Source organism: Vidua chalybeata, chromosome Z, assembly GCF_026979565.1.
Source record: "Vidua chalybeata isolate OUT-0048 chromosome Z, bVidCha1 merged haplotype, whole genome shotgun sequence".
In the NCBI taxonomy this organism is placed as follows: domain Eukaryota; kingdom Metazoa; phylum Chordata; class Aves; order Passeriformes; family Viduidae; genus Vidua; species Vidua chalybeata.
Window position 1 is genome coordinate 25587305 of NC_071570.1, and position 19164 is coordinate 25606468.

Sequence of the window (19164 nt, forward strand, 5' to 3'; positions counted from 1 at the left end):
AGAATGAGTTCTTTTAGCTGAATCTGTAAGTGAAAAAAAAGCCAGATTTGCAGAAAAGATTCACAAATTGAGGTATCATAGAATTAAGCAAATGTTACCATTTCTCATAAAACAGAACAAAGGAATAATTGATGAAATTGAAAGATGAGAAATTTTACAACAGCTCTCTACATTTTAACTGCCATTTGTCCATGGAACACTGCCATTTGTGCATGTCTGAAATGAAAACTTTTATTCTGGCTGGCATTAAATAGCCAGTGAGCCAGATAGCACACTTGTGTAGGGAAAATTACTGTGTAGGAAATCTCTGTTGGAGTAGTTGGGAAGGCTTTCGTTGATATGCTCTGTCCTATCCATTTCTCAAACTGTGGCCATGGTGGGAGGCAGGCGAGTGCCCTGGGTGGTGTGCAGGTGGGAAGGAGTACATCAGTGTCTGCATTTCTGTATGCCTAGGGGATTTATATGTGCAATTTGATCCTGACATTCCAGGAAGTGGAGATATTTTGAAGTGGATGCTTAAAGTATGTATTTATATCCTCCCTGTATTTTCCATTGTCTGTTGTTATTCCCGGGGCTGTTAATTATACATATAAATCAAACAAAATCTCTGTGAGTGCCTAATACTTAAAGTGAAAGTCTAAGGCTTCCAGTGTCTGGGATGAATTATTCTTTTCAGGCCTAACAAAGCTGGCAGAACTTCAGTTAAGGGAAGGGCAGAGCGATGATGTATTTCAACAGTGTTTTATGTAATTTGTGCACTTTATGAAGGGCTTGTATAATTATTTTATCCCTGAAAATATGATGAATATTTTTCTAATGGGTTTTGAATTAAATTTGCATTTGAATTGCATTACTTCCTTCAACAAATACATTGTTATCACTGACTGAAATGTGGATCAAAGAATCACTTGAAACATAATACGGAAGTAGCACTGTGGACCCTAGCAGCCTGAAAAATAATTGAAGTGAAGTAAGGAATGTTAACAAGCTCAAATGTCATCATCTTCCAAAACCTGACATTTAAGCTGATCCACATTCCCTCTCCTCCTTTATGTGGAATACAAAACCACATACATTGTGGGGTAACTAAAAGAAATGTTTGCTGGAGTTGGTTAAGAAACAGTGGACATGTTATTTTGTATTAGCTCTTGTATAGCCACATATAAGCCTGCTTGAAAACAAATGAAGTTTTTGTAGTGTAAAGATGTTGGGGGAAGGGATAATGAGCTCCTACTGAATACTAATTGCCTATGAGTTGTTCAGGGAGACTGTATAAGAATGGAAGATTTGTTGTAAATTAGTCACTAGCTGTATTGTGCATTGCAGTGAGGTTAGACAGGGCTGTAAAGGTGCCAGCTCTACAAAATCCTGATGATTCACTGTCTAACTTGGTGACTGTGTGAAGGAGAAATTACTGTGCAGACTAAATATTATTGGAAAAAAATACTCATCTAATGACAGTGTAATCTTTCTTCATGACACTTAAGCTTTAAGCTCATTTGGGCTATAAAGATGGAAGTGACAGATTCTGAGTGAGTTATCACTGCTTTTCCAGCTGCAACATCCCAAGGTCTGCCAAAATTATAAACACTGAGAGAAGGCGTATTGCTCTGGAGTGATATAGACCCAGCAGATTGATTAGTCCTCATAGCTTGGTGTTCATCTTTGGCTTCCTTAGTTCCAGCATTTTACCTGACCTTAATTTGAGATCTTCTAACCCCCTTTGTTTTAACATGGAAACAAAGCTTTGCAATAGTTTATTTACTTTTGTGAACTATTTTCTCTTTCCTTACCCGGCTCCTATTGTTTTCATTTGCATCAAAATGGAAAGGTGAGTTAATGATTCATTGGCACACAATGACCTTTCAAATAGCTCTGGACCACTATGCAGCAGCTCAGCTCGAAGCTCTCATACTTCAGCCTTCTTGCTTGTATGAAGAGGGTCCCACAGAGAACCAGCCAGAGTAATGACACTCAAACCAATATGGCTAGATGTCATCCTCCTTTATTGTCTAATTTTTTCATATTTTATACCTTATTGCCTTACATAATACAATAGCTAATTAACATTCATTGGCTAATATAATATAATTACATATACAAGTCACTTATTGATTGGCTGTTATACTACAAGCATCTGATCAGGTTATTGTATATATATAGATACAGTATATATGACAGTTTTCAGCATCCAGCATTGACTATTGTATTTGTACAAAGATTATTGTCTTCTCAAGGACGTCCTAAATACTTCTAAAGTAACTAAAGTATCTCTGTAATCTGCAGGCCAGGGTTGTCCAGTTCCTGCAAAGAAATACCATCAAGGATATCGTGCCCTTATTCCATGAGAAATTCCTCTACACTTCTGCTTTAATATTTGCAGCCTGATCTGTCTACATGCCTAGACGCCTGAAGAGGGCAAACATTTACAGCTTCTCCCTCCCCTGTGTTTAGTGGGCAATTTGATCCTTCTTCGTCCATTCGTTTATTCCACATTACTCTTAGCCTTGATTTGCTATTGAGAACAACAAAGCGCAACTTTGGGAATTTGCTCTCTGTTGATTTAGCAGAAGAATGGACTCAGACTCTGATTCACCTTTTAATTACTCTTGGCCTTCCTTACCTAAAATGAGGATTCGAAGGAGGGCATCCAAACCAGGTAGAAAAAGCTATCTTCTTTTAAATGACTCTTACTTTACAGCTCTGCCTCCTTTTCATTTTCTGCTTCTGTGAAGGTCGCTCTATAAACAGCTTGTGTGAGCTGGATTTTCTTTCTATCAAAAGTCCACCTCACTGTTTTTTATGCCTTTTTAGATAATGGAGTTGGAATTCTTTAAGTAAAAAGAAAGTATTTTTTCTCCAGATTATGTACTGTTCTTTACAATTTTTTTTATTTCTTTACTCTTTCAAGGCTTTTTTTTTTCCTTCTTGATGTATGTGTAGCTCTCACTGAACAACTCTGGCACCCTGGAGCTGCATGGGATGGCAGCAGCTGAAAAAGTTCTGCTGATTGCAATTATTTTCATTTAGGAAGAATTTGGTAATTCAGTTATGCCTCAACAGCTAACAGGTTTCTGGATTTTTTTTTAATTATGAGAAAAATCATACCAGAATGCAGTGAAAAATGAAATGGGTCAGTTGCTGTCTTTGCGCAGTTAGACATTATCTTTCTTTGTGGAGAAATCTTTGGGAGGTAGGGATTATAAATGCTGTCAGTATGGGAAAGGGGGGTTTTAAGGAGCGACAGTGATTGGTAAGTTTATGTAAGGAAGAACTATGATTGGAAATTTTAATGAGGAAAGAAAAAATTTTACTACATATAAAAGGCAAAGAATGAAGACAAAGAATGGCAAAAAAAAAGTATGATTTCTGCTTCCTTTCATAGAATTGGGATCTTTTTTTGTGTTTCAGAAAGGGAAAAAAAAACCAAATCAGAGATGCATCAGTGTCATTAAATACAGTAAGCTAAGAAAATAATTTTCACACAGACTGAGACCTAGTTTAGAGTGGAAAATGTGTACAGAATGCATGTTTTAATGTGCAAGGCACTTCCTCAACTTTTTCTTTCTTTTCTTGGGGAAATCCAGTATTTCCCATCTGCACAGGAGTTTCTGCAGTGTGTATGAATGCACATGCAATTTGCAGAGATGAAATGAGTTGCAAGTTGTGCAGTATGTGTTTACTCCATCTCAAAGGAGAACTCATTTTTTCTGTAAATGCTGTAGCTGTGTGCTTATCCTTCATTCACTTTTGTTTAGACAGATCTTTTTTAAATACTCCACCCATTGTAAAGCACTTGATACAGATGTGATGTTTGTATATTACAGTATTGCACCTTATTTTCCATCCCTGTTAATAGTATAACAAAACATATGGCTTGTACACTCAGCTGAACTTATATGTGGAGTTGTTGGAGCAAGAAAGTGCTTTCGGGTACCTATGCATATTTCAGTGGTAAAGTTCAAGGGTTCATTTGTGCTTGGTGGATTGAAATTCTGTGTGTTGATGTGGTGGGATAAGTGCCTTTGCAAGGGGAGAGCAAGCTCATGACCTAAGCCCGTGATCTCTGTTTTTTTTTCTGCAAGTGTTTGAACATGACCAGTTGATCTTGGCATGCAGGTGTGGGGCACCTAGCTCATGGCTGCATTTCATTTCTACAGAGGTTCAGGTCTCAGTGAACAAGAGACTTGCAGTGCCTGGCAGGAAACAGTGCAGGGTTCTTCCAGACACTCCATAAACCATGAATTTGTGCTGGGTGCTCCAGCTGTTCTGGACCATGAAATTTCAACTGCCACCTTTCCCTTCTGAAACATCAGGCTGTTGGTATCCTGACCTAGGGTTGCTTCTCTTGGGAGGCTGGGGACCTGTGCAGACTGTCTCACTCTTTGGAATGGAGAGTCAAAGTTATCACACACCACTTCCCACCATGTACCCCAGTGTTGTCACATTTTAAGGCCCAAAGTTTCATCGCTGCTCAGGAACCTTTCAGGCTCTGTGAGCAGCCCCTGCCCTTCCCCTGAACTCCTGGAGTCTGTCAGGAGCCCAAGTGCAGCCTTCTCTCATTTGGGACATGCATTGCGGATTGCCCCCTCCTGCTGAAGCTGCTGGGCATGGAATATTTAAAGGGTAATTAGGCTACACAGAAAATGTGAACATGACTCTGTCTTAGGGATTGGACTGGGGAGAGGATCTAGGATTTTCTCCTTGTTGCAAGACACCAAATATATTTATTTTGTTTTTTTATGTGAAATTGTCACCAGGCATAATCCTTACTCTGCACAGTCCTGCCTGCTCAGAGACAGTGACCGTCTCAGCCATTTTGTGAGCTTTAAAAACTTTCAGGGATGCTGAGAATATCTGTCTCTGATTAGTTTGTCCTACTGCACTGGGAGGTGGGAGTTACACACTGAGTCCACTCACGCAGAGGTGTGAAGTGAAACCAAACATGCCATATCATGGGAAAGTTTTTTTTTGGGGTTTTTTTTGTTTTGTTTTGGTTTTTTTTTTTTTTTTTTTTTTTTTTTTTTTTTTTTTTTTTTTTTTTTTTTGTATACTGTTCTATAAAATGAGACACCAACTTATTTCTGTTGGCATATTTGTTTGTGTAGTAGGTAAGGTGCCTTCTTCGGGGAGGGAGTCAGGACTGTGAATTCTGCATTGAAAACGGATGCTTTCTTACCTCCCACATTTAGGTGGCCAAGACCAAAGTCAGATTGACAAATGATTTTATTCTTAGTGGCTACTTTAGGACTGCATCTTGAACATGTTGGCATTATTTTACAGCATCTATATGCCTGATCCCCCTTGTTTAGTGTATAGGTAACAAATGCTTTAGTTTCAACTTTGTTGATAAAGATAGTTAAATGTTTATATATGACAATCGCACTTCAAAGCCTACCTAATTTACCCTCCATGTAGCGTTATTTCCAAGTACTTGCTTAATTTTGCTGTCAGGAGAAGTTGTGCTATCTGAATGAAGGCCTAAGAAACCTCAGTTAAGGGTGCAGTTCTCCCCCTGAAACTGATAGTATGGTTCATGTCTATACATGTGCATGTCATTACAGTTGGACCCATGCTAGGAACTTCTTTCTTAAAATTCACATGACTTGTTTTTAGGGCAGTATATCTGCAGTCCTACATGACCCATGCACTTAGCTGTCTGTATTTTTCACTGACTTCCAATTATACATTAACCCCTGCTCAGATTGCTGGGGGTAAATGTGATGAGCTAACTGAAAACTATTCATTGTATCTAGAGAAGGGAATTTGTAATTTCTTTCCTGGCTCTTGGCTTGGTCATGTTGATGAATTTAACTGCTTTTTTGCTGTGTGTTCTCCCATGAAACAAGTTAAGTTTTGAAAAAAAAATATCATTGTTTATGTTCTTGCCATTTTCTGACAAGGCCATTCAAGACTATACATTTTCTTTCACAAACATAAGACATGTTTTTAATTACTGCTATGATGATAATGTGTCTTTTTAAAGTTATAGTATTTGTATAAGCTTTGTGGATGGCAAAATACACAGATCTGGCGGTATAACTCTACAATATTAGAGAAGGTGTATAGAACTTGTGCCTAGTTAGTCTTTGATCAAGGTCTTTCATTTTACACGTTTGGAGATTATTCTTCCCAGCATGACATGAAATAACACATACATCTGTCTTGACTGTTTATCAGGCAGATGGCAGAGAGCCACAATGTCTTCTAAAGAAGGCATGTCTATTCTTTTTCTGTGATCACAGTATAGAGCCAGTGGGTGTTTAGTTCTGGCAGAAGGATTAGCTTGTTGAGCTGTGCTTGCTAGGTTGTTTCAGTAGCAAAGCTAATTCTCCTCTGTTCTATTCAGGTCATTCTTACTTTAGTAAGCATCTTGAAATCCATTTCCAATACCTTACAGAACCTAAACTCTTCTAGGGACACCTCTGCCAGTTTGCTCTGGCAGTCCTGTCTTTTTCAAACTATGCTGAATTTTTGCATCTTTTGCAAAATTTTGCAATTTTGACTGCCCAAGGGAGATTTTTGAGACAATTTATTTGAAAATGAATTTTGTTAATATTCTTCATCTTTTAGGCAAGTGCAGCATTGCTGCATATTACTGCTGGTGCCTATTATGCTGAGCTGTTACCTGCTGCCATGTTAACCTGGAGGGAAAGGTCTGCTGATGGTCCAAGATCAAGAGCACGTGTTGTAGGAGTGCAGTGTGTGATCTGGACATTTGTCACTTTTTAAGCTATGTGGGCCTTTCCGGTGGAAATAAGTTACTAGCACAGTCAATGTGTAATTAATATTGCTCTCCCCCACATTCAGCAAGGCTTTAAACTTCTCATTGTACAAAGTTAGTTTGATGTCATTCCTTCACATGTTTGAAATTGAGGGGCCAAGGGGTAGAGTGAGACTAAAGAGGAACAGTGGGGTCATAGCGCCATTGCACTCAATGATCTTGAAGGTCTTTTCAATATACATAATTCTATAATTCTGTGAAGCCCAAAATAATTTGTTACCATTTAAAATGCCAACAAATATTTATTTAGTCATCTCACATTTAACCACAGGCTAACTGGAACATCTCCAGGAAAACATGTGACATTTAATGCAGAAAATTAATAAGGGTTTACAGACTGAAGATACTGCAGGTAGCATTTTGTGCTATAGCTTGTACTTGCAGCATCTTTCTCCAGAATTTGTTACTTAGGTTTTTACTCTTGTACAGAATTTTAAAATAATGTAACATGCTATTAGAAGGAGGATTTGGGTTCTTTCTGGCTTGGGATGTTGCAGTCCACTAAGTGATTGTGAAGACCCCATGTGACATCCCACCCTGGAGGGGAAGAGATGACCCAAGATGCTCATAGATGCTCATGGTCAAAATGAATGGCAAAAATCAGAGAGCCCACAAAGCTTACACAATTTTAGTAGTAAATTACAACATGGTATAGAAATTTTTATAAGGCAGTTCCTGATGTCCTCCTGATGTCCTTCCTGATGGGTTTTGCGTAAAGAGGTGGTTGAAAGGGAAGCAAGAGAGAGTGAGATGTATTAAAGAGGAGGAGAGAGAATGAAAGGGCGATCACCAGTTCCAGCTTCAGTGTCAATCCAGCTAGTGGGGTGTCCAGAATCCTGGGGCTCTTGTACAGCCCAGCTTTGGAAGAGTATGTTTATTTAGATATTTTTTTCACACCCAGGAGCTAAGTTTCTTGCTTTCTATACAAATGAGTTATCATGCATAATCCATTTTTCTAGACCTTCCTGGAACTGGTTAAGAGGGCTTTGGGGGCCTTATGTTGTTTTGACCCCTCCTCTACAGTCCATGCCTACTTCTTTACTTCATTCCTGCACTTGAGCTGTATTGTGTTGTGCTTATCTCCAGGATCCAGAAGAAGGATAATTGTCTCAGAAAAGCGCTGCCCTACCTCTTTGAGCCACATCCTGTTCCTTCTCACAGCATGTCATTACGGACAATCCTTGGCTGGCTCCACAGCTGTCTGTCTATTGGTGTTTGAGAAATACACATCAGCCCCCTTATCTTTGAGGTTTCTGCATCCCATCAGTGGGCACTATTGCTGAAGTCAAGAAACTGACTTTTATACTCAGGTTTACACTGTAATGTGGGAATCCCTAATGCCTGGGCTGTTTTTCATGGGTATGTGCCAGCCTAGCACTGGAGATGTACACCACCCTTGCCTGTTGTACCCAGTGGGTTTATATATGAGAGGGAGTGCAGGCTGGGGAAGGCATTAAGCATACAAGAAGAGATGGAGACACTGACACATTTTTGCCTGGTTGTTGGTTTAAGACCAACCCTTGGAAAGCTTTATTTGCCACAAGAAAGTACTGTCATTTTTGCCAAATCACATTTCCATATGATGTGAGCTGCCAGAGTTTGATGAGCTGCTGTAGAAAACAATGCTTTTATATTATTTATAAACAAAGGCTTTGGGATCTTGTCGGACATAAGGAAATGGTTTGCCGCTTTAGCAGTTCTCAATATGAGAGTCACTAAAATCATGTTAAAATTCTTGCATTGATGGAGAAACAAAATGAGATACGTAAGGATGTTTTAGTGGTATGAGATCCCACAAGGCTTGCCAGGACTTGAAACCAGATATTCATAGTGTGCCATTTCTAAATAGGAATTTCTATCTTTCTCTAAGTATAGAGGTTACTTGTTGCGGCTCATTTGGGGGGACCCCCTAGGCTGTGAGTTCGCTGGCAGCAGCAGGCAGGCAAGGAGACTCCACACGGCTTCTGAGGGTGCCAATTAGATGAGGGTTTATTTGGGGTCCTACCCACCCCCAGGAGGCAGTGTGGTTTCTGAGGGAGAAGCGGGGAAGCGGGAGTGAGGGGGGAAAGGGGAGGGAGAAAGAGGGGCCAAGAGAGCACCAGCCACGAGAGCCGGCTAAGAGAGAGCCAGCGCCGTCCCCCCAGCACACTTAACAGGGAGATTCAAAGTGGGCACGGAGTAAGATTGGGCCAATGGGATTACAGACACGTGATACTTCAGGGGAGGATCACAGGCTTGGAATAAACCATACATTTTCGAGGGGTGAGACAAAGCACACCATTTGACTAAAATATAACCCCACAGTTACTGTTCTTCGGCTTTATGAGATAGAATCTTAAAACTAAATAAAAGCTGTGGTGTATAATTGCAGATTTGGCAGTGGTCTGGAACTTTTTTTTCAAAGCAACAAATGCACCAGACCTTAACAAGTGTTTCTAATCCAGTTGTATTATTTCATTATGGATTTTCTTGGATTCTAATTCCTATAAGCATCTTGGATGGGCTTGAGCAACTTGATCTAATGAAAGATGTCCCTGGGCATGGCTGGGGGGGGTTGGACTAGATAGCCTTTAAACTTTTCTTTCAACCCAAACCATGCTATATGGTTCTGTGACCTTCCAAAAGCAGTTGTGTTGCTATATTTATATAATGTGAGAAAAGTTGTTAGTGATATCTTTTCCTTTACACCTCTGTAGAAAATAAATTTCTGATGCAGCATAAAAACTATTTAAAAAATAATATTCAATAGCAGACAAACTCAAATTAAATTTATCGAGTTGTTTGATTTTGGATATTTTGCTGGGTGCAGTAGTTTCCTCTATCACATCATTCTTATGCTAGTGTGTCTCCATTCACTTCCAATGGCAATGCTTGACTTACAGCATTTTAAGGAAAACTGCATTATGACTGTGATTTTTTTCTTAACCTATTTTCACACAGTCTACAACAAGCCTGGTTTTGTGCTTTGTTAAATTTTTCTTGTTTTATATTCAGAAGATAACCCAGTTCAAATGCTGGACTGGTACATGCTCTTTATTCTTGTAGCCAGTTTTAAGAGAAGTGGGCCTGTAGGACAGGATTTCTGCTGCATAAAATGCACAGCTCATCCAGCTTTTTTATTATTTGTAGTCATGAGCACACTTTTGAAAACTAAACTCTGGATTTCTGTTAATGATCTCTGGTGAAACTGGTCAAAAGCAGATCAGATGCAGTATTCATCCTAAACATCCTCTTCATGGATCAAGTCTTGCTTGATTGCTGTCACTCTGTAAAGGCAGTATTAGTGGTACTTTATTTATATATCTTTTGCAATTTTATTGCTGGGTTTTTTGTTTTGGTTTGTGGTTTTGTTTGTTTGTTTGGTTTTGTTTTAAGAACTGTAATCTGATTTCTTGGTTTAAGATTAGTATTTATGTGGCTGCCAGTAAGTAGAATGCTTTAGGAGAGTCATTATTTGACGGCAATTAAACAATATTTCATTTATTTCATGTATCAGATGTCAGGTATTAATGTATAGGCAGAATCATGCATAGTTCTTCCCAGTCCATAAATCTTGTCCTGTGTTCTTCTGCAACCGCAAATCTCTGCAAAGTTCTGTTTAGGTGGAAAATAGAAGCTTTTGCTAACCAAACAGAGGATAATTTATTTTTTTATTTATATGAATGATTCTGTGGTGCCCTTGAGAGTCTTGTCAGCTACAGGCTTCCTGGAACAATGTTGGGCAGTTATGAAATGAGCACATTTTGGTACAGTCACACAAATATTACTCAAATTGTAATGCTAAGATTTGGATCTTAATGCTTAACATTGTTATTTTATGGTAGTGTATATACATGAGAAGGAAATGGTTTGAGATTTAATAGAAAAATTCCCATACTTTTTATTTTTCAGAGCACAGACCCTCTACCCTTGATGTTCTTAGGAAATTGAAGTCTACCCCTACTTTCTTTGCTGCATCCAGACTTTCTCCCATGCTGAGTGGAAGTGATGAAGTATATGCAAATTGCATGGTAGTAGACCAAGTAAGCTTATATTTGAACTTCTGGCTATTTTTTCTTCATCTTCTGTTAATTTAGTTGCATGATAGTAGGATCTTCTGGATCTGTCAGCAGTGCTGTCAATTAATAAAATTCTAAACTAAAACCACTAATCTCTTACTCTACTCAGCTGTATTTTGTAACCTTTTTATGAGGTCTCTTTTAACAGATTCAGTCAATTATAGGAATTACTCTCCTTAGCCTGCAGGAAGACCTCTAAGGCAGGCTGTCTGTTCTGTGTTTTGATGAGCTAAACAGCATGTGCTTCCTTACAGTATTGCTTGTTCATGTGCATTTCAGATTTCTGAATTTTATGTACATTCACAGTTTAGACGAATTTGCTGGATAATTTCAGAAGCTAATTATAAGCTAACAGTGAGGCTTACAGGATCAACAAAAACAAGATATTGGTGAAAAGGTGATGTCCTACAACTGTCATGGAACCTTCTGATATTGGAGATCCTCACTTGTATTCCTGTCTCTGATTTGTCACCAACACTGGAGATGACCTAAAGTGTCATTTTACATCACTGGGTTGTACCTGGAATCTTCCCTCCTTGGTCACACTCAGATACCATGATTTAGGCCATGAGCATGAATCTGACTAGTCACAACTTGTGTGTAGTGTCTAGGTCTAGCTAAAGAGATGCCAGATTCTGGTGGTGTGTACCTATTTTTCAGTGATGCTTTAAGATATTTATTTATTTGTAACCTGCTTTGAGCTCTCCCTTGCCTGAAAGTTGGAATATAGGAGTAAGAAATTATCAGATGATGTTAGAAGTCTGATATTTTGCAAGTGTGGTTTCTTTCCCCCTTTCTTTGCCTCCTGCCCATCCCTACTCCATTCCCTGAAACGTTTCACCCACTACATTCACTGCAGATCCAGTTCATGTGTGTTCAAAATGCACTGAAGAGATGTAATATATATTACAGATAAATGTATGTAATAATGACGCATGCATGAGCAGCTGTCGGGGGACTAAAAAATGTAGTATTTGAACAATATTGAGGTTGGAAGGACACACATGCAGAACTGTTTCTCCATCACAGATGGAGATGTTACCCAAGTGTATTGCTCAGGGGGCCTCCAGCTTGGGTGCCTAACCTTTGCTCACTATGTGGCCACATTCTACTTTTTAAAATTGCTGACTGGGGCCAAATTCTCCCTTAAGCACCACTCAGCAGGAGCCAGAGTGGCTGCTGGAGAAGGTCTCTCTGGTGCTGAGGAGGAACACTGCCCAGACAGGAATAACTTTTCAGGGAGGAACAGCTGCATAAGACCTGGGAAAAGCATTTTACCTTCATGCATGTCATGTGCACACCACAACAGAAGTATTTCCAGACTTGCATGCACTATATCTTTGAATGCAAATTTGGGCTGCTGTAAAAATGCCAGCAGTTCTTCCTGTCTTTTACTAAGAGAAGCATAATTAAGATGGGGATGAAAGCACATCTCAAGAGGAACTGGAAAAGAGGAAGTCAGCAATCAGAAACACCAGAGCTTTGGAGATGCTTGCAATCTTTCCTTTATTCTTGCTTTTATACAGGTGCTTCTTGGAGATTGAGTGTTTTAACTAGCAATGTGACTTTTCAATATTATTCAGTATCTAGTTGCCTCTAGCTAAAAGACTAATGGTGAACTGTATTTTAGTATCTTCTGCAGAGTCAACTGGAAATTATTTGTGACTAGAGTCTAAATTCTGATCCCTGTACCTGAGAAAATAGAATTTCCAAATCCATTCCTGTCTTTGTGCAAAAGGAGAGGTGCTTCAGGCCCTGAATTGCTTAATGGCAAAAAATAAGAGTAATTTCCCTTCCTCCCCTCGAGAAACTCTGTTCCAGGTCATGTATATTTATCTCAAAGCTTAGGAAACTGGTGCTGAAAAACTAAAAGTGCATGGTATGTAGGCTGATTTTTCCAAATTAAATTGCACAACGTTTGAATTCTCTTCCATATGTCTCCCACACTAATGTATTATACATATTTTTGCTCAGCTTAAGGGTAGTATTTAATGAAATCTATAAATATTTGTATCAATACATTTAATAAAAAGTATAAATATGAGTGAGAAATTCAGCAGACTTGGAAATCCCAATTCATTACTGCTCTAATTAGGGAAAAAATCAATGCAAAGTCTAGAATCCCTTAGTTATATAAATTGCCTTAAATTCATGTGATGTAGAAAGTAATAGGGAAAAATTCCACAAAACATATAGCCATAAATAAAATGGCAAACTTCTCAGGTCCTTGTTTCCTGATAATATATCTTGTTGTTGCCTCTTACCAGCACTCATTTGTTACCTGCAGGCTGGACACTTAAAGACTAACTACATTCATGGAGATGGTGTCAGCAGTGAAATGTGTCTGAACCCTGCCAACTCAATCCCGGTGGGTAAGAGCTCTTCATCTCCCTCCCTTGAGGAGAATGACCGATTTATGTATCTTCCAAATGAAGAAAGTCAAAGGCCAGTAAAAAAAGAAGAAAAGGCAGGATTAAGACATGCCATTTCACCTTCTCATCTGTATGTAGCAGATTCATATCTTCCATTCAAGACCCATGGATTTGCTAAGGATTGGGGCCAACTTTATGCTGACCTGAAAAGAAGAAGGTATGGAGGTATTGACTTGATGGTATGGCCAGAATAAGGATTATTTATAACCACCTTTTCTTTAAAAAGGTGAAGCAGAATGTGAAGTAATAACTAGTATTATTGGGGTGAAATCTCTTGTTTTTCATCACTAATATTTATTGTCCTAATAATCTATTTTCATAAAATAGCTGTGAAGACATTTTTAACCCATAAAAGTGTATTCTTAGTAAATGTATCTTGAATGCAAATGGATACTTTTATACCTTTATTTCTTGTATGCAAATACTCTTAACAAAATTTAAAAAAAAATCAGCTCTTCACTGTCACTGACATTGTGGCATTTTTGACAGATGACAGAATTCCACTGTGGTTCTCCTCAGTTATATTTTCCATTAAGAAAATTGTCCAAAATCTGTTGAAGTTTCTGGGAACCTTTCAAGTCTTAAATAGGCCTTTAGAAGGACTGTGTTACTCCTGATTGCATAGGTATTTACACAATGCAGAGTGTAGCTGCTGCTTATGACAGGTTCAGACTGTTTTCTTCTCTATTGCTGTTACACAAGGTTTGCTGCCATTTATCTGAAGACCCTCCTCCAAATGGCTTCAGAAATGCAAAGAGCTTTGGAGATGGAACTATAATTTTGGTCATTAAACTTAGGTTTTTAACAATTAATTTAAAAATTAAACGATATAACAATACATTTTCTTGATGAAAAAGCTTTATTGCTTCTCTGAATAGATAAGAATCCTTCTTACGCAGGAGGAAATCTTAATTTTTCTCCCACATTTTGGAGAGTATTAGAACTAGTTGGAGGTAGAGCATCAGATCTATGTAAAAACAGTAAGGAAGAGAAGGGTCAGTCAATTATTATTTAAAGTGGGCAATAAGGTTTTCTCTATCTTAATTTTGAGTTTCTTATGCAACTATGAAGTCCCACTAGCAGGAATATTTAACAGAAATATAATAAATATCAGACAGAGTTTTTCTGTCACACTCTTTTTTTTGGTGTTGTTGTTGTTGTTTGAGGTTGTTTTGGTTTGCTTTTTTCTTGCTAGCTATAGGGATGTCATTTAGAATACTATAATCTTACTGTGCCTCTAGTCAGAAACATTTTTATCCTATGTATTTTTAGATAGTGCACCCTTTTAAAGACCTTGGTGAGGTACTTGTATGAGAACTTCTAAGAGTATATATAAATTTTCAGAGACATGTGATTTACCTTAGTATGTCATATGACATATGTAATTGATCCAAATATTATGCATAAAACAAGACTAGTAGTATGTAATTCTATTTTTAAAACAGCTTTTTATGTCAGAGAAGTTCCCTAGAGAAGTTACCACAGTAAGTCATGGATACTTAGCTGTTGACATAGACATGTATTGCTTTTCAATTTTAATGTGTGACAGTAACTGATAATGCATTTATATAAGTTGTTTTTGAGATGTCATGTGGGCTATTATTTGGAAACATTGCAAAATATTGTCCCCAGAATTGTAATATGGAAGTAGTTTCAGACAGTAGTGATAGATTTGTGCTTCAAAAAAGTAGTGATGTGTGAAGGAATTTTGGTACTCTTATTCCTGGTAGGAACTCTGGCTATTTAGACATACCACACATAATTTAAAGTTTTATGTTGTAAGGCTGGAATGTTATTGCAAGCAGTCAACCATTCCTTTCAGACACTCTGATGAAGAGACCATGAACTTGCTTTTGCAGGTAACAGGCCTCATCCTGGGAAACTCTGATACTGCTGAGCAACCTTGGTGCTCTCTCCTCCTCAGGAACCCTTTCTAACAAAATAGTCTCTATGTGTTTGACATACTGATTTAACCAGAGATTTTTCAGTCTGTTCCTCTCTATGCTTTTAGATGTCTTTCTTTTGAACTGAACCTCATAAACTATCCCAAGACCCTCCTTAATCTCTTTTTGGTGTTTTTCTCTTCTGTCTTCTGTCATGAAGTCACAGATATAGATAAAAATATGTCTGTTAACAGCCATGTCGTATCTTCCAAATACACGCACGCGCAAAATATCCATCTATACTCATGTATACTGAGATCTGAGGGAGTTTTCTTAATTCCCCTTATTGTCTCAGTTCTCCTTATCTTCTTTGAAGAGAGACAGGTTTATTCGTGGAACAAAACATCTCATTTTTTGAGAGATGCTGAACATGTGTCTAAAACTCATGTTCCAGAAGTGGCTGGCTGTGGTGGAAGTGTGTGATCATGGGTGATGCAGATATCTCCACTGCAGATCTGCAAGAATGCGTCAGAGGGATCCTGGACAGGGAAACTGACTACCTTTGACCAGGTGGCTGCAGACCTGAGAGACACCTCAGGGCATGGTTTACCTGACATGATCATGGGCTGTCATTGGTCAGAGGATTCAGCTGTATCTTTGCTTATTGCATTAAGGTTGAAGTAAATTGCTATAAGGAATTCAGGAAAGTTGAAGACTTTGTTGTCTTCTTCAGTTCAAGTCTCGATGACCTTGAAGTAGACAACGGAAGTGGAGGTGTGTCGGACAGATCCCATGTTCACTACCGTCCCCTCAGCCCTTCACAGGCCATGGCTTCTAGCAGAGATGGACTGGACTCACCTACCAGTCTGCAGCCCAAGGTATTTGACCCTGTCTTGGTTTGAACTTCCTTTTAAGTAAATCGCTGAAACTATGCCAGAAACTATCTGAATCTGAAGGACAAAGATGAGTTCCCAGTTGGCAGTGCTAGTATCTCCAGGGTCCACTAGCATTGAGTTGTGAAGCTGAAACTCCCTGGGTGTGGCTAGGCTGGGCAGCTGTCATGAAAAATGTCCATCGGCGATTTGCCTCAGCTTTAAAAAACACACCATCTATTAGAAGTGTTTCAAAGGAAGTATTTCAGGTTCAGTGAATCAGCATTTTTTAACCAAAATATACTTAGTGAGAAAATGTTTAACCAGCTTTAGTTATGTGAAAGGGTAATGCTTTGTAAAGTGTAAAACTGGCCTGCTGCCTGTTTTAAAACAATTTCTACACTCAGGGAAATTCAGTTGGGATGTCCATTGATCGATGATCTTTGTTATGGTTTTCTGTCTACGTTAATTTTCATTAGACCATGGTGCCATTTCTGAGATCTTCAGACACATACAATAACAAGAGTTATTTCATGTCTGCAGAGATTCTTTATGATTTTTGAGATGCACTTGTTGCCACTGTAGAATTTTATCTGACCTTCAGCAAATGATTTCATGAGGGGAAAAAAAGAGTTCAGCAAAAATTATGATAGGGCTACTTTAAAAAACAATAAGGTAAGCACTTTACAGGAATAGTCTCTATTTATAAAGTGTAAATGATGTATCAAAAATCAGGGGGCTCCTTTCAGGTCTTATTGTTGAGATATTTGGTAACTGGAAAATGTTTTCAAATATAATAATGATAAAAAAAGCAAAAAACAACATAGAGAAAAGAAGAGAGGTCAACTCCTTTCTTTGGAAACTCTGACATCAGCAATTACTAAGGCATGGCCAAAGTCTCCATGAAATGTTCTTCAAGTATTATATAAGATTAATGCCTTCCTTGGTAAAAGAAGATAGCTTGGTCATCAGAAATAATGGCCAACAATACTGTGTGGATGTCGCCTGTTACCAAATTGGAGAAGAATGTAAACTTTCTTTTAATCTCTTAGTCTAACTTGCACCCACAACTTATTTCCCATAGTGTACAAAATTTTATCATGGTGGAAGTAGGACAGACTTCCTAAGAATTCACATGAAGTTGTCAAAAATTCAACTTGAAGCCAAGAAAATTTATGCGAATGGTTAGCTGTTCCTAATTTATTTTGTTTCTGTTGCTGATGAATTTCAAAATTACACAAGATTTCATTTGCTGGAATTTCTCATAGGAATGCACAGCGTTTGGGATTCGGTCACGGTCCTATTCCTACTCCTCATCCAAAGGTTTGGTAGGAAGACCTCACATTCCTTGTGACTTTGCAGTTGGGGATTCAAATGAAGGTCAGTTCTTTGGCTTTACATTATTCAATACCTGCCTGCTTTAGGTCCAATGCTGATGATGTTCCTTTACAGAGCTCACCAGTGTGTATGTTTGGTAGCCTTCTGGGCTAGTAGTAACTACTAGATGGTAGCCCTACCATCATCCCTCAATTTTCTCCCATCTACAGCCCTGTCATGCACCCATCATGCCCATGATACAGCGACTGTCCTTGACAGGGCATACAAACGGAGAGAGCAATAGCCACAAAAACTAATGCAGACAAGGGCAGTAATCCTCTTATCGGAGGATCCTTACCCTAGCCTCCTGCTAAATGTCTGACAGAGACCAGGAGGAAGCTCAGAATGACACAGAAGAGGCACCAAAGAGGACAAAAGGTTCCAGCTTCCCACAGATCCTAAGCAATCTCTGAAACATAGGTGGGCTGTGGTATCTCTCCAGGCTGGAAAGCAAAACCCATCCACTTCATCAAGTAGAGTCAGAGATGTCTCTGCAAGAAGCTTGTAATTTTTTATGACTTGTTTCTGACATGCTTTATTTCCAGACGTGTCGTTTCAAATTTAGAAGACAACACACACTTTTCTCAGTGAGGGTATGGGTTGTATTTAAAAACCATGCAAAGTGTGAAATAAATACACCGTGCTTTTCATACAGCTCACGACACTCAAAAAACACTTGCATTTCATTTGACCTCTGTCTCAGTAAGCCTGTCCATTGCCTGTCCAGGGCAAGAGACAGGACATGAACAAAATGGATTGGACACCTGGAGAAGTCTTGGATGCTATATCATTGGAAGTGTTCAAGTGTTCAAGGCCAGGTTGAATGGGGCTTTGAGCAACCTTGTCTAGTGGTGACATCTCTGCCTGTGGCAGAGGGGTTGGAAGTAGATAGAATAATGTAATTAAGGTTGGACATGACTCCATGGTCTACCCATTCAATGAGGAAATTTTTCTTGATATCCAGCCTGAACCTCCCTTGGAGCAGCTTGAGGCTGTTTTCTTTCGTGCTGTCACTTGTTGACTTGGAGAACAGGCTGACCCTCACCTGGCTACACACTCATTTTAGGCAGTTGTAGAGAGTGAGAAGGTCTCTCCTGAGCTTCCTTTTCTCCAGGCTAAACAACCCCAGCTCCGTCAGCTGCTCCTCATAGGACTTACTTTCTAGACCCTTCACCAGCTCTGTTGCCCTTCTCTGGAATGCTCTGGCACTTCAGTGTCCTTGGAGTGAGGGGCCTAAAACTCAATACAGGGTTTGAGGTGTGGCCTCACCTATGCTGAGTACAGAGGAACAATCCCTGCCCTGCTCCTGCTGGCCACACTATTGCTGGTACAGGCCAGGATGCCATTGGCCTTCTTGGCCACCTGGGCACTGCTGGCTCATGTTCAGCTGCTGTCACCAGCACCCCCAGGGCCTTTTCCTGTGGGCAGCTCTGCAGCCACTCTGCCCCAGCCTGTGGCACTGCCTGGGGTTGTTGTGACCCCAGGGCAGGACCCAGCACTGGGCCTTGTTGAACCTCAGACCACTGGCCTTGGCCCATGATCCAGCCTGTCCAGATCCCTCTGCAGAGCATTCCTGCCCTCCAGCAGACTGGCACTCCCACCCAGCTTTGTGATGTCTATGAACTGACTGAGCGTGCACTCAGGGTCCTCACCCAGATCAGCATTAAAGATACTAAACACGACTGGCCTCAATGCTGCCCCCTAAGGAACAGCGTTGTGGACAGACTCAAAAGTGGATATAACTCCATTCACCACCAC

At 39.4% G+C, this 19164-nt stretch overlaps 1 protein-coding gene across 1 annotated transcript in view; it reads left to right on the forward strand.

Annotated features, from left to right (window-relative positions):
- Positions 1-19164, forward strand: part of ARHGEF28 (Rho guanine nucleotide exchange factor 28) — a 110784-nt gene that overhangs the window by 45515 nt on the left and 46105 nt on the right. The window contains exons 3-6 of the mRNA XM_053932468.1: positions 10676-10806; positions 13130-13431; positions 15891-16035; positions 17298-17409. Coding sequence (XP_053788443.1) covers positions 10756-10806; positions 13130-13431; positions 15891-16035; positions 17298-17409 — 610 coding nt within the window. The 5' untranslated portion in view covers positions 10676-10755. The remainder of the gene's footprint in view (positions 1-10675; positions 10807-13129; positions 13432-15890; positions 16036-17297; positions 17410-19164) is intronic.